The following is a 13,814-nucleotide window of genomic DNA, read 5'->3' on the forward strand; positions in this document are numbered from 1 at the left end:
AAAATATTAATTTATTCTCGTAATCATCAACAAATAATATGATAAAAAGAGGTAATCTTTACTGATAATTAAAATAAATAGAATGTGTGAAAGTGATGCGGTGCACCCAAGATTTCAAAATCGACCTTTACATTATTCGAATGGTATTGTATGATAATTAAAATTTAGCTATTTTACCAGTTTCCAGAAACGTTTATATTTAATTAGAATATGCACAAATCTCCCTTCTCACTTTACATGACCTCTGAGGCTCTGCTGTTATCTCAATAAACATTTAACACAAATATAATAAAAGGCGGCAAGTTCGTTCTTATCAGTAAAGTAGAGTGATAAAATTGATAATAATATACGCTAACATCTTTTTGCTTTTGTCTATAATATGTTGTAGTAGCGCTTAGCCAACAAAATCGGTGAGTGTGAAGTTTAAAGTTGCTAATTTTTACTTTAACCCATTAATCCCCCTGGCTGTCGCATAACAATTGAAAATCTATTGTGTCTTCAATTCCCACGATCAAGGTATTAAATAAAGTTAATAATAATTAATTTCCTTTGGCACACAAATTACCCAAATAAAAGAATAATTTGTTTTAAGTAAGCCAGACAACTACTTTTCTCTTTCATTCTTAATTAAAGTACACCTTCATTATGATGAATTATCCATTTCAGTAATGAAGATAGCGCTAGTTCAGTTGTCTGTTGGTGGGGACAAGGCCAAGAACATCGCAGCAGCAGTCCACGAGATACACCAGGCCAAAGCGAAAGGCGCACAGTTAGTAGCTTTGCCGGAATGCTTCAACTCACCCTATGGAACAAGTAAGTTTCACAATTTTCATACTTAACCCGTCGATCATGGAAAAACGAGACACAATAGAATTTCTATTGTGTCTCGGTCACCGGTATGGGGCTTGATGAATTAAAGTAATTTTAAGTTTTGGCACTCTGAACACCTATATTATCTAGGGCCTTGAATTTATCAAGTGACTTCCTCCTAAACATCCTGCCTTCAGTTAAGGGGCTTTAAACATGTTTTTTTAAATGAATTATATCATGGAATCAAGTGTATAGATAAATAAAGAGTCTTGTGTCTATTACGCTAAAGGTTACACATTTCTGCATGTCAATTTATCAGATCCCATAAATACAATGTTTAATAACATAATCAGATAAGAAGATTAAATTTTCATATAACAATAGTATTTAGAATTATTTCCATTTAAATTACTGAAAATTCTCAAATATCTTAGATACTTCTATACTTACTAATATTATAAATCCGATATTGTGTCTGTCTGTCTGTTAGTTACCTATTCGCTCCCAAACCGCTAAACCGATTTTGCTGAAATTTAGCATGGAGATACTTTGAGTCCCGGTAAAGGACATATGATACTGCGTCTTGAGACCGGGTTGCATCTTAAGTACTGACTATTTATACTGGCCTTAGTTTCATATAACAACATCTTTTCTTCAGAGTTCTTTGAACAGTACGCTGAAGAGGTGCCATCCGGTGAAACATGCAGAGCTCTATCCAAAGCGGCTGCGGAGGCGGGGATATGTGTTATCGGAGGCACGGTGCCGGAGAGGTGCGGTGATCAGCTGTACAACACATGCACCGTTTGGGACGGTAGCGGAAAACTGTTGGCGCAGTATAGGAAGGTAAGTTGAAGAGAAAAGGCTTTTGTGTTGTTAAGTCCCGGGAATAAACTAAGAATAGTTTTTATCTTCGTTGTACGGTTCCTGCGCGAGATAAAGAGAAAAAAGATAGGCAGTTTTTTAAATGAAATAAGGGGGCAAACGAGCAAACGGGTCACCTGATGGAAAGCAATTTCCGTCGCCCATGGACACTCGCAGCATCAGAAGAGCTGCAGGTGCGTTGCCGGCCTTTTAAAAGGGGATTGGGTAATAGGGGAGGGTAGGGATGGGAAGGGCAGAGAAGGGAATAGGGTAGGGGATTGGGCCTCCGGTAAACTCACTCACTCGGCGAAACACAGCGCAAGCGCTGTTTCACGCCGGTTTTCTGTGAGAACGTGGTATTTCTCCGCTCGAGCCGAGCATGGCTCTCCCACGCAGTTGATGGGGCTACCTCGTTTGGTCGGATTAATTCTTTTTAATATTACTGGTGATCTCTCGGCTGGGTTTCACATAACGCGACAACATTAAATAGGTCCGCCATCTGCATAAGAATCAACTTCTCTGGTAGTACAAAGGTAATATCATAACATTGCTTGCTTTCTGTTTACAGATGCATTTATTCGACATAGACATTCCGAACAAAATAACATTCAAGGAGTCTGATGTTTTAAAACCCGGGAACCAGATCTCTGTGTTTGAGTATCAAGGAGTCAAAATTGGCCTGGGCATATGTTACGACTTGAGGTTTCCTGAGCTCGCACAGATTATGACTAACCAAGGTAAGAACAAATTCTTTTCGATACCTTTCAAACAAGCAGCATTAAAGATTGAATGTACGAATTTCACCATGGATAGATGATTAATAGAATAAACCTGACCTTGTAAGTTTATTTTTCTGAATAAAAAAGAGATAATAAATAACAGTAAAAAATAGGTATGTACAAAAATTCGGCTTGATAACTTATGTATTTAGAAAAAACATCTATCATACCTATTGTATATCAACTGCTGCTTGTTTTGTTCTTATCATTGTAGATAATTTTATATTTTAATTTTAATTATATATTTTAATTTTATATAATATCATAATAGGGTTCCGCGTGACAAATGAATTTCGACACTTCATACTCTAGTACTATGACTACTATAAGGGCCGAATCACACCGGAATGGCAGCGCAGCGGCGAGCATTTTCAGTGGCATATGATTTTTAACTTTATCTTCATTAATGTAATACATAGTATCGCTTGAGAAACTTGGAAAGTCTCGCGGCCGCATGCGGTCGCGATTTCTCAAGCGATACTATGTATTACAATAATGAAGATAAAGTTTAAAATCATATGACACTGAAAATGCCCTAATAGGTACTATGCGTAGGTAGATGGCGGACCTAAGGCGCCTTCCACACGTGCATGTCTGACTACAGCTTTGCTTGCGCATGCCGGCTTGTACATTGAACATTGTGCGTGTAGTTGGTAAAACGGTAGTATGCGCATTGTGCAAGGCACTAAGTTTGGCTTGACGGTTTTTAAACTTGCTTGAAATTTATGGCTTCGTGTACAAACTTGTCTGCGCATGTGGTTGGACGTTCAGAGTTCAAGCCAAGTTGTTTATACGCCGTTGATCTCGGCAAGAATGTAGCTTGCGTATGCTGCATGCATAACTGTGCCGTGTCGTAGATAAGTCAGTCTTCCGTCTTTTCATGCGAGAAGCATGCGCCAGCAAAACTGTGGTCAAGTATAATAATAATAACAATAACTCCCACACCGATTTCGATGACGGTGGCCGGTTTCATTGAAACCAGGCCAGTTACGCGGGAGTAATTTTATAGTGCCCAAGTGTGTGCGCAGTACATAAAAGCACTCTCTATTCCTTTACTCTCATAACCCAGTGGGACGGAAGATCGACACGACCGGCGAGAGATCGGGAGCAGGACTGACTTTTTACATGCCCATCCGACTCATGGATCATCTTACTTGTCAGACAATCAGGTGATCAGCCTGCATTGTCCTAACCAAACTTGGAAATAACATGTTTCCAACGCGGGAATCGAACCCACGACCTCCGAGTCAAGAGCCACGCTCTAAACCACTGGACCATGGAGGCGTTCAAGTATGGTCAAATATGCACGTGTGGTAGGTGCCCAAGTAATTTGGTCGCGTTATGTCGATCCCAGCCGACAGATTTCGACTAGCATTGAATTGACATAATCTGACCAAATGACGGTCTGTCAACTGCCTAGGTTGCGACTTGCGGCCATCAAATACTCATAGAGAAAAATAAACATACATCGGGTACATTATCTTTTCAGGCTGCTCCCTCCTAATCTACCCGGGCGCGTTCAACATGACGACCGGACCGAAACACTGGGAGCTGCTATGTCGGGCAAGGGCTACCGACAACCAGCTATGGGTAGGGCTAGTGAGCCCCGCGCGTGACCCCACAGCGGGGTACGTGGCCTGGGGACACAGCACCCTGGTTAACCCCTGGGGAGAAGTGGCTGGGACGTTGGATGAGAAGCCGGGGACGTTAATCGCGGATATAGGTGAGTCAGTCGGGTCCAGTTTCGCCAAGCCGAGCTAAGTTGACACTGTTTAATATTATGTCTTTCATAAATACAAAAAGAGAGAAACAATATTTATACATAGGGTTACCTTTAAACCAGACTGAAAATATGTTGGCTTCATTTATATAATTCACGTAAAAATAATTCTTTTATTATTTATGATTTATGTAGGTACAATGACCTCTATATCCTAGAATGTGATTGCCCTTTTCTAATTTTTATGTAAATAACATAACCGGGAAAAATCCCGGTTAATAAAAATTTATTTGCACCACTTACAGCTAACAAAATATATAAACACCCAGATTTAATTCAAAATTCGTTTTCAATGAAACACGCCTAGTAATTTAAGAAAATTTACTTTCAGATCTGCAATTGATAGATGAAGTACGAAGCCAAATACCCATAAGGACACAGAGACGGACAGACATATATGATATCATACAGAAGTGAAAATCAATGTTGTTAGGTAATATATTTTGTTGTATGTATACATTTTATATTTTAGATTTGTTATCAAATATACAAAATTTATACAGTTTGGCCTTCTTTATTCAATTTTTTTAAGAACACTTCTAGAATAATTATTAGCTTTGTCCACACTGTGCCTTTTTCTGTTCATCAAGGGCATGCGTAATAGCGCAGTCAACAGCCAACGTGAGGCATGCCCTCTGACCGTATCCAAAACTTCAAAAATGACAATGCTGGCGTTGCGTTCGTTGACGCATTCAATTATTGAATGCGTCAAAACGAAAGTTGAATGAAAGAAGATGACGAAAATTAAAGACGAAAGCGCATAGTGTGGACATAGCTATTTAGTAATAACACCTTCGGCATGCCACTTTCGACCTTATTCCAACCAATATGAAAATAAAGTTCCAAATTGGTACTGCGGATCTGTTGGACTGAACGTTTATCGATATGTTTGCCTCTCTCTATAGTTTACTTGTCTCTTTCTTGCCTAGGACGTGTTTTTCTAGGAATGTTAAAACGTCGGTACTGCAACCCCAGAATAATGTAAAGCCACTGCCTCCTGAAAATATATTTTAGAATGTTACAAACACGGCGTTCTAATTTTGCCAAGAATTTTTTAATTCGAGCTGTGCCGCCTTTTTACGTTGGCTGGCTGATTGATGGTGATCGATGGTGGACGTTTCTAGCATATTGTAAATAGATTTGAAATACAACAGCGATAATGAAGGATATCCATCATGGCTCAGCACGGGACCTTTGGGTTTTTTCCCAAGGCTCAGGCCTGTTTAGGTCCAATAGAATTGCTGCTCTAAGCGAGGCCAGGCAAATGAAGCGATTATATTAGTTGTCAATACACATTCCTCGCAATGCACTATCAGTGGAAACCAAAGACCTAGGCCGGTATAAATAGTCAGTACGTCTTCAGATGCGACCCTGTCTCAAGACGCGGTTCGGCTCTGTGATTGGTCCAAATTTTGACAGCCAACCAATCACAGAGCCTGAACCGTGTCTTGAGACCGAGACGCATCTTGAGTACTGACTATTTATACCGGCCCTAGTTTCTTATGTCAATGATGGAAACGCAGTCTTGTAGTCACTGAAGTTCACTAGAAAACACTAAAAAATGTTCAACTGTGAAAAGATAAATGTAATAATTTGCTTGTATACGGAGGAACAAGAAACATTAATAAAAAAAAGAACAGGCCTTTTGAAAAAGGCTTGAAAATTCCGTGTTGGCCTATGATGGAAATCCAAATACACTATGCAACACAGAACTTACCATGCCCGTAGTTATGTATGACTGCTCTGCCATTGCGTCGTTCGAACTCAAGTCTGACCTCGTCCCTGCCCGGCCTCAAACCTGCCCAGTGGTAGATGGTTTCTGCATGCTGAAAGAGTTAAAGGTTAGTACCATAAATTTTATGTTGTCTATGACTATTGGTGTAAATCCGTGGGAAGTGTGATAAAGGAATAATTTTAAAGCTGCTGAAGTTCCGGTAAGTATTTGTATTACATTTTTATAGAAATTAAATGAATATATGCTCAATCTCTAAACATATCAGGTTAAGTTAGCCTAAGGTTATACTAGCTTATGCAGACCAATGAGGCTTAATTTATACCGCCGCGGAAGCGACTTTTTGCAAAATACATAGCACATAGTATAGTACATAGCACAATTAACTTTATGTCAACATTCAACAGTGTAACACACAAATTATACGAGCCAAAAAAAATTTTTTTTTTTATGAAATAAGGGGGCAAACGAGCATATGGGTCACCTGATGGAAAGCAACATCCGTCGCCCATGGACACTCGCAGCATCAGAAGAGCTGCAAGTGCGTTGCCGGCCTTTTAAGAGGGAAATGGGGTAATAGGGGAGGGAAGGGAAGGGAACAGGGGAAGGTAGGGAGGGGAAGGGAATAGGTTAGGGGATTGGGCCTCCGGTAAACTCACTCACTCGGCGAAACACAGCACAAGCGCTGTTTTACGCCGGTTTTCTGTGAGAACGTGGTATTTCTCCGGTCGAGCCGGCCCATTCGTGCCGAAGCATGGCTCTCCCACGTAAATTGGACGCGCGTCTTCCGAGAAATTCTCCATTTAATTTGAGTGTTACATTGTTGACATAAAATCAGTCCTAAGAACTTGAGCAAAATTACTCCGCGTAGCTGACGCAGTTTCAATGAAACTTGCCATCGGCACTGAATCTCATCTAGTTATTAGTTTACCTTTAACCCGGGCATGGTCTTCTGGCAGCCATTCACCACGAACTCCGTGTCAGCTGGGTCCAGCGCCGTGCTATAGTTGTCCACCTGGTGAGTGCCACCGAGGACGCAGAAGTTCACACTGGAAATGAGAAGTTTAACAGCCGGGTCAGCTTGGATACTGAAGAAATTGTTCTTTGCTCTTTTTTTTAATTCCCTCAGCTTGGATACTGAAGAAATTGTTCTTTGCTCCTTTTTTTAATGAGTTCGTAGCAAATTGGTTCTTAGTAGTGTAGTTAGGGCGTTTTTCCTGTCTCACGTGTTGTTACCTGCGCGCGGATGGGCCCTGATTCACAATGCGTAATTCGACTCAGATTCGGAAACGTCCTCGCGCGATATCCAATAAACGCTCGCCGCCCTAGACATGGACTAATGACAGCACGGTTAACTTTCTGAATCCGTGTCGAACGCGAATCGTGAATCGCCTGCTGGTCCGTACGCGGGTAACAACATAAGCCGCGCGCTTGGAAGAAAGAAGTGTAGTTTCCAGAATATTTAACCCATTCTTGCTGAAGTGTAAGAAACTTACTTTGGTATGATGTAGTGACCCGTCGTCTCGTCCAAGACTGTGTGATATACCCATGGTGCTTTTACCTGCAAACGTCAAAGTTGCTATGCTGTATGTGTATGCTTGTCATAATATAATTAATATTTTTATACTTATGCTATACTGCTGCTATATTTTAAATAGCTTTTCGTTCATGCATGAAAACATTGCTATAAAAGTTAAAACTCTTATTGCATAGATACTCGTGGAAAAGGACCATACTTAAGCTGCTGCTAATTTTTTTAAGGTTTGATGGAAAATGAACATTTTGGGTATATAATATTGCGTTTATGTATCCATTAATTTTGCCGAACTATACATGCTTTACAATATACATGCTATTTCCTACCTTACAAATCTGCCCCCTAATCGGCGTGACCTTATCATCAGGGACCACCACCCTCGCCCCAAGCCCGAGGCAGTTGATTACCACATCATATTCCCTCAGCTGATCATCATTCAGGGAAGAGATCGTGGCCTGCTTTAACTCACCCCCAGCATCCTTAAACCGTTTGTAGAAGTACGCCAGGATCGACTGAGGGGATACGACGAATGATGTGTATGTGTGACCGGCCCTGAAAATGTAAGTCTGGTAGTCTTATTACCACTTATTGACAGCTTAACTTGGTGGTAACGGGCTTAAATTTTTTAGTGCTGAAGTGCTCCATTTTACTAGCATTAATCATTGAAATTACAAGACGATTAGACTAGAAAGCTTTGCCATGTAAATATCTAATCATGACGTCGTGATGACTGATGTGTAGACAAGTTCTACACATCAGTCATCACGACGTCATTATGAAGGTATTAGAAATGTTCGAATTGCTTAATGTTATATAGAGACTTTAAAATGAATACAGAAGCTGCTAAAACTCGTTTTCTGTATTCCACTTTTCATAAAACATTTGATAAGAATACCATTTTGTAGTTTGATAGGATACGGACGGACTCGTCGAGTCTGCAATTAGATTTGAAGACTGCAGGGGTTCTCACTAGATTCTGCGTATCACGTCTGCCATTAATTGTATTATATTAATTGTAGTTGGCCAACCCCACTTACCGATAATTCTTAGAATACACCCTATTCAAGTAGCTCAACAGCTTTTCATCCATGACCGAGAAACCGAACACCAGTTTCGACCATTGCGGTACCTTATAGCTCTCTTCATCTTCATGTACCTCGTAAAGCGGTATCAGACACAGATCCAGACCACCTTCCAGCCATAACTTGTGATAGAGTTTGTAGGTCTCATCTCCCCATTTACTGTAAAAAAAATTGAGATCATGTGGATATAGGCTACGTTTGTCGTAGAAAATGTGTTTGCGGGATACTCCTTGGCTGGACTATGTCTTGTAAGTGTGAGTTATAAATAAATACATGATCGCAATGTTATACATATTGAACTAGAAGTTACCCGCAACTTTATTACACAGCAAATCGTTTGTTACGCGAAAACCTTGTTGCTGGCAAAAAGTAAAAACTCTACTTCCTTCTCACGGTCTCATAGTGTACTGCAGTAACTGTAGACGTAAATATTTAGCAGCTATGCGCACTTTTGGGACGTGGGAGAACAATGCTTCGGCACGAATGGGCCGGCTCGACCGGAGAAATACCACGTTCTCACAGAAAACCGGCGTGAAACAGCGCTTGCGCTGTTTCACGCCGAGTGAGTGAGTTTACCGGAGGCCTAATCCCCTACCCTATTCAGTTCCCTACCCTCCCCTATTCCCTTCCCTTCCCATCCCTACCCTCCCCTATTACCCTATTCCCTCTGAAAAGGCTGGCAACGCACCTGCAGCTCTTCTGATGCTGCGAGTGTCCATGGGCGACGGAAGTTGCTTTCCATCAGGTGACCCGTTTGCTCGTTTGCCCCCTTATTTCATAAAAAAAAACAAAAACTTTTGTGTTAATATTACACGTATTCAATTCATCAATATACCAAAGCAGAAGCTTTCATACCTGAGCAACGTTTCTGGTGTTTTTCCACACAAATACGGATTCCATAGACCTCCAGACCCATCTCCTGTAGTATTGGGAGTAAAGGCTTCAGAGAGTATCGTTACCTGTGGAAACATGGTCAACAGCTTACTATAATATGTACTTATATAGTTCGCTGAACCCTTGTCATCCACTATAGCTTATTAGTCGCCCTCGCCTGAGACTAAGCAGCACTAAACTCCGATTTTTAATTCAAGATCAAAAAAACTACTACAATATTGCCACTGCAATAAAATATTTTTGCAACAGTATATTCCTTTTTTCTAAAAAACAAGGCTTAGATAATTTAATTATTTATAATTTTAATCAGATGATTTAAATAAGTAACCTGAGTTATTTTATTTTACATAAATACAAAACGCCGTAATAAAATCTTAAACATTCGTAATTTTTGGTAGTATACCTGGTATTTTACTGGTATCACTTCAGGTATTCATAACATTTGGTGCAATAATTTACAGGCTAAAGTAACATACTTAATATTATAATTTAAATATACATGTACCTAATTTACAAAATAGCAGAAAAATTGTGTGTAGCTCGCTTTATGGTCGTTATGTTATCACTGCCATTTTTTCATGACTTACAAGCAATAGTGAAATAACATGTTTATCCTGTCATATTATCCTTAGTATTAAAATGATAAAATTATGTCTCATATTATGTTTTACAGCAGCATTTGTCCTATACTGTAAAGTGTAAACTATGTAAGTGCGAGAGGGACGAATGCTATTCAAACATAAAAGACGTCCTATTTAGACTAAGATGTAAGAGTTTCATCTGGGTTCTAGTAAAAACCATTAATGTTAATATAAAAGCTTGTATCAATAAGGATTATTTGACAAAAACCTTGTTTAATCATTATGTTGACCAGTAATGCCGATAATAAATAAAGTAACATATTGCAAAAAGGTTGGCGAAACCTGAAATATTCACTTGACAATGACATTTATGTCACTTTGACACCTTTGACAGTGACGTACTGTAGAAGCTTTTTTGATCTTGAATTATAAATCGAGTTTAGTCTTTTTTTTGTTAAACACTAATCATCCACCATGTCCTATTAGTCGCCCTCGCCTGAGACTAAGCAAGTCTCCCAATCGGTATGATTATTTACCAGGCAAGTAGTTTGATATGACAGCTTGCTTTGCTAGCTAGCTAGCTATATAGCTTATCAAAGTTATTACCTACATGTATGTCTGGATATTTCTCCTTTATTTTAACAGCACAGGATATGCCGTTGATACCTGCTCCCAAAACTGCGATTTTCATTATATTTATTTCACTATTGCTTGTAAGCACAAAGACGTTCGCTGTACTCTAGTGATAATGTTGTAACTAACATCTTTATCTTCAAATTATCCATGTTTACCCTACAAGGGTCAACTGTTTTGAACTTTACTTATCTTATTGTAATGAGAAGAGATCATTAGCAGCTGATATTTTAAGAACTTTTTAAGAAGTAGGACTAAGCTTTCTTTGTCCTTACTCTTAAAACGAAGGCAGGTTAGACTTAAGTACTGATTTACCACAATACAGTAGCTATAGCGCAAGATAATAGCTCCTAAGTACAATGCTGATTTTAGCGTCGGTGGCCGATTTCATTGTTTAAATACATAAGATCAATCTCTGTTTCTCTATCGCATAATCCAGTGGGACAGACTGACGAGTGACGAGAGATCAAGCGCGCAAGCCGAATTTTCACATGCCTATCCTATGCATGGATCATCTTTCTTATCATAAAATCAGCATGCATTGGTCTAACAACATTTATTTTAGTTCAAACGTGAGAATCGAACCCACGCCCTCCGAGTCGAGAAACAAGTTCTAAACCACTAGAATCGTGGTGACGCCAAAGAAACATCTTGCATAAAGCTCATGGAATCATGTTTACAGTACAGTGCTATTTTCTTAATCTAGAGTTACTGGAGTCACCTACTGTATTTATGTAAATCAGCCCTAGTCAACGATTTTAGAGTTGATGGATATTGGAGACCCAATAGCAATTTCTTAGTCGGTGGTCTCGTTAAAGTGACTGATGATTGGTTATCATAATCAACATTTTCAGGTTTTGAACAACCTGAAAAATTTGTTTTTGAGGTATTATGTGGCTGAAACCACATAATATGAGTAAGCCGAGTTGTTTTGGTGTCAACATAGACTTTCATAGAAACAAACCCCTAAAAGTTCATTGATTATCCATCAATATTCGTTATCAATTCCAATTATAGCATTCCGTGACAAGTTTGTTTGTTCAAATTACTTTTGAGCCAAACTATGTACGAGGTCGTTGGAATCGATAGCACCACGTCATAGCTCATACTTACCACCGATACCACGATACACCACGTGTACCAGTGTGGCGCGCGCTGTCATATCAGCGTCACCGATGGAAGGTAGGTTTATTGTTATGCCGAAATTTGGAGCTGAAAAGCTGACTTGATGCTTCTTTAATCTTTAGTTTATCTTATACGGGTGTAACAAAACTAAGTGATAATACTTTAGGGTGTGTATGAGTCCCCTGTATTGAGTTCACTGTGAAAGTAGCAGGAATGAAAAAGTAATTTTTTTAACTTTTAAATGGGCAAATTCATGATGCTAGGGCGCTTGCCCATATAAATCACAAAAAAATGCACTTTCAGCTTTTCACAGTAAACTTTATACAAGGGTATACACATCCTATTTAGTATTATAACTTTGATTTGTTACACCTGTAGAAGCATCAACCGAAGTGTGGCATGAAACTTAGTTTTATGTGTTTGTATGGATTGTGCTCCGTCTCACGGTATTGTTTAATAAGAATAAAAATTAAATAGATAACTGTCGTATAAATTAAAGCGTGAACACAGTATAAATATTATATAGAGCAGGGGTTCCCAAACTTATTTTGTGTACTGCCTAATTTGTTTCAATTTAAAATGCCTCTAGATTAAGAGGATACACCAGGGGCTAGAGAAATGGTGGCTATAGCTGTCTCCCTTACCTCAAGCCTATACCACAGAACGCGATAGAGACAACTGCAGAAAATCAATGATTCGTTGTCCCCTGATTCCTTCTCCAAAAACTTAACCGATTTTAGTACTTTTTTTATTAAAGATTAAAGAAAGGCTTGAGCTGTGTTCCTATGTTTTGCTTTTTTTTGTATAATCTAGCCAAATCTGTTTTCTGGACGTTTGAACACAGCGGAAAATTTGGCCTTTTTTTTGGGTTTTTGAACGTTCATATCTTATTTAATAATTAAATTATGAAAAAAAGAAAACATAGGGACATTGTATTAGTGGCCGTTGATATTCAGGAAAAAAATTATAAGTCTACTAGCATTATCCAGGGAGGAAACAGGGGACAACGTTTGTATGGAAAAAAGGGCGGTGTGGACTCCTCTTAAATAAGTCACTTCCCAAGCCTCTACACAACGCCTCCATTTTTTTCTGGGTCCTACATAACATCGCCCCATTTAGACCTTCAGCGCCCATAAGGGGTTGTTATCGCCCACTCTGGGAAAGGCTGATATAGAGCCTCAGTCATCAGTCGTGTCTTTGAAATGAAACTACAGAATTTGAAATAAACTTGAGACAATGCTCTTTGTTGACCATTTTTAAGTTTATGCGACTGCATTGTTTTATTAATTTATTTCACCTGAAGAGGCTTTTACGGCGGTCTAGTATGATGTAACTTCTAATTAATAAATTAGAGACAAGTTTTTTGTTGAGCACATGTTTACATTTATGCGACGCGACTGCATGGTTTTGCTAATTCATGTTACCTGGTAGAGGCTTAGAGCGTCGGTCTAGTATGATGAATGATGATTGATGTACTATATCTATAATAATTAATATCTATACTGTGGTGTGATTTGATGTTTATCTAGTTGCATGATCAATTTTTTACTGAATGTTATTGGAAAACAAGCTTTTAACATTGACGTACACTACGATCGGTTTCTAATGGCGTTCGATATTATAATAATTATACCATGAAAGTATCTGTTATGTTATTAAAAGATATCAAAAAGTGTATTTAACACAAATGACGCTTGCAACTCCGTTGCGCCAAAACACGTTTATCGCGCGGGAACTGTACATTTGGGATGAAAAGTATCCTATGTCCTTTCCTACGACTCAAGGTATTTATCTCCATACCAAATTTCAGCAAAATCGGTTCAGCGGTTTGGGCGTGAAGAGGTAATAGACAGACAGACACACTTTCGCGTTCATAATAAAAAAAAAAATAACAATTATTTATTTAAACAGCGAATAAGGTCAGCTTGTCTTTGTTTGGCACATCGGAAACGATGCCGATAAAGACAGCGAACCCTTAATATTTTTGGAAGCAATAGGTG

General features: G+C 39.0%; 2 protein-coding genes across 4 annotated transcripts; one reads left to right on the forward strand and one right to left on the reverse strand.

Annotated features, from left to right (window-relative positions):
- LOC121734118 (omega-amidase NIT2) lies at positions 1-4,701 on the forward strand. Of its 3 annotated transcripts, none has more exons than XM_042124536.1 (6): positions 1-51; positions 667-813; positions 1,469-1,653; positions 2,240-2,408; positions 3,940-4,173; positions 4,562-4,701. In XM_042124536.1, exons 1-6 carry the CDS (start codon positions 39-41, stop codon positions 4,645-4,647), a joined length of 834 nt encoding a protein of 277 aa, XP_041980470.1. In that variant the 5' UTR covers positions 1-38; the 3' UTR covers positions 4,648-4,701. The 3 variants fall into 3 exon arrangements, with proteins under 3 accessions (XP_041980470.1, XP_041980469.1, XP_041980471.1); XM_042124535.1 differs by having other exon boundaries at positions 4-143; XM_042124537.1 differs by lacking the exon at positions 1-51 and adding an exon at positions 340-410.
- Positions 4,702-4,974: 273 nt separating this feature from the next.
- On the reverse strand, positions 4,975-10,793 carry LOC121734164 (D-amino-acid oxidase). Its single transcript, XM_042124600.1, has 8 exons — positions 10,667-10,793; positions 9,437-9,540; positions 8,537-8,740; positions 7,826-8,051; positions 7,459-7,523; positions 6,894-7,011; positions 5,948-6,056; positions 4,975-5,227 (listed from the first exon to the last, which is right to left on the reverse strand). The coding sequence occupies exons 1-8, from the start codon at positions 10,745-10,747 to the stop codon at positions 5,130-5,132; spliced, it is 1,005 nt and encodes a 334-aa protein (XP_041980534.1). The 5' UTR covers positions 10,748-10,793; the 3' UTR covers positions 4,975-5,129.
- Positions 10,794-13,814: the final 3,021 nt, after the last annotated feature.

The sequence above is a fragment of the Aricia agestis genome, chromosome 15 (assembly GCF_905147365.1).
Source record: "Aricia agestis chromosome 15, ilAriAges1.1, whole genome shotgun sequence".
Lineage (NCBI taxonomy): Eukaryota > Metazoa > Arthropoda > Insecta > Lepidoptera > Lycaenidae > Aricia > Aricia agestis.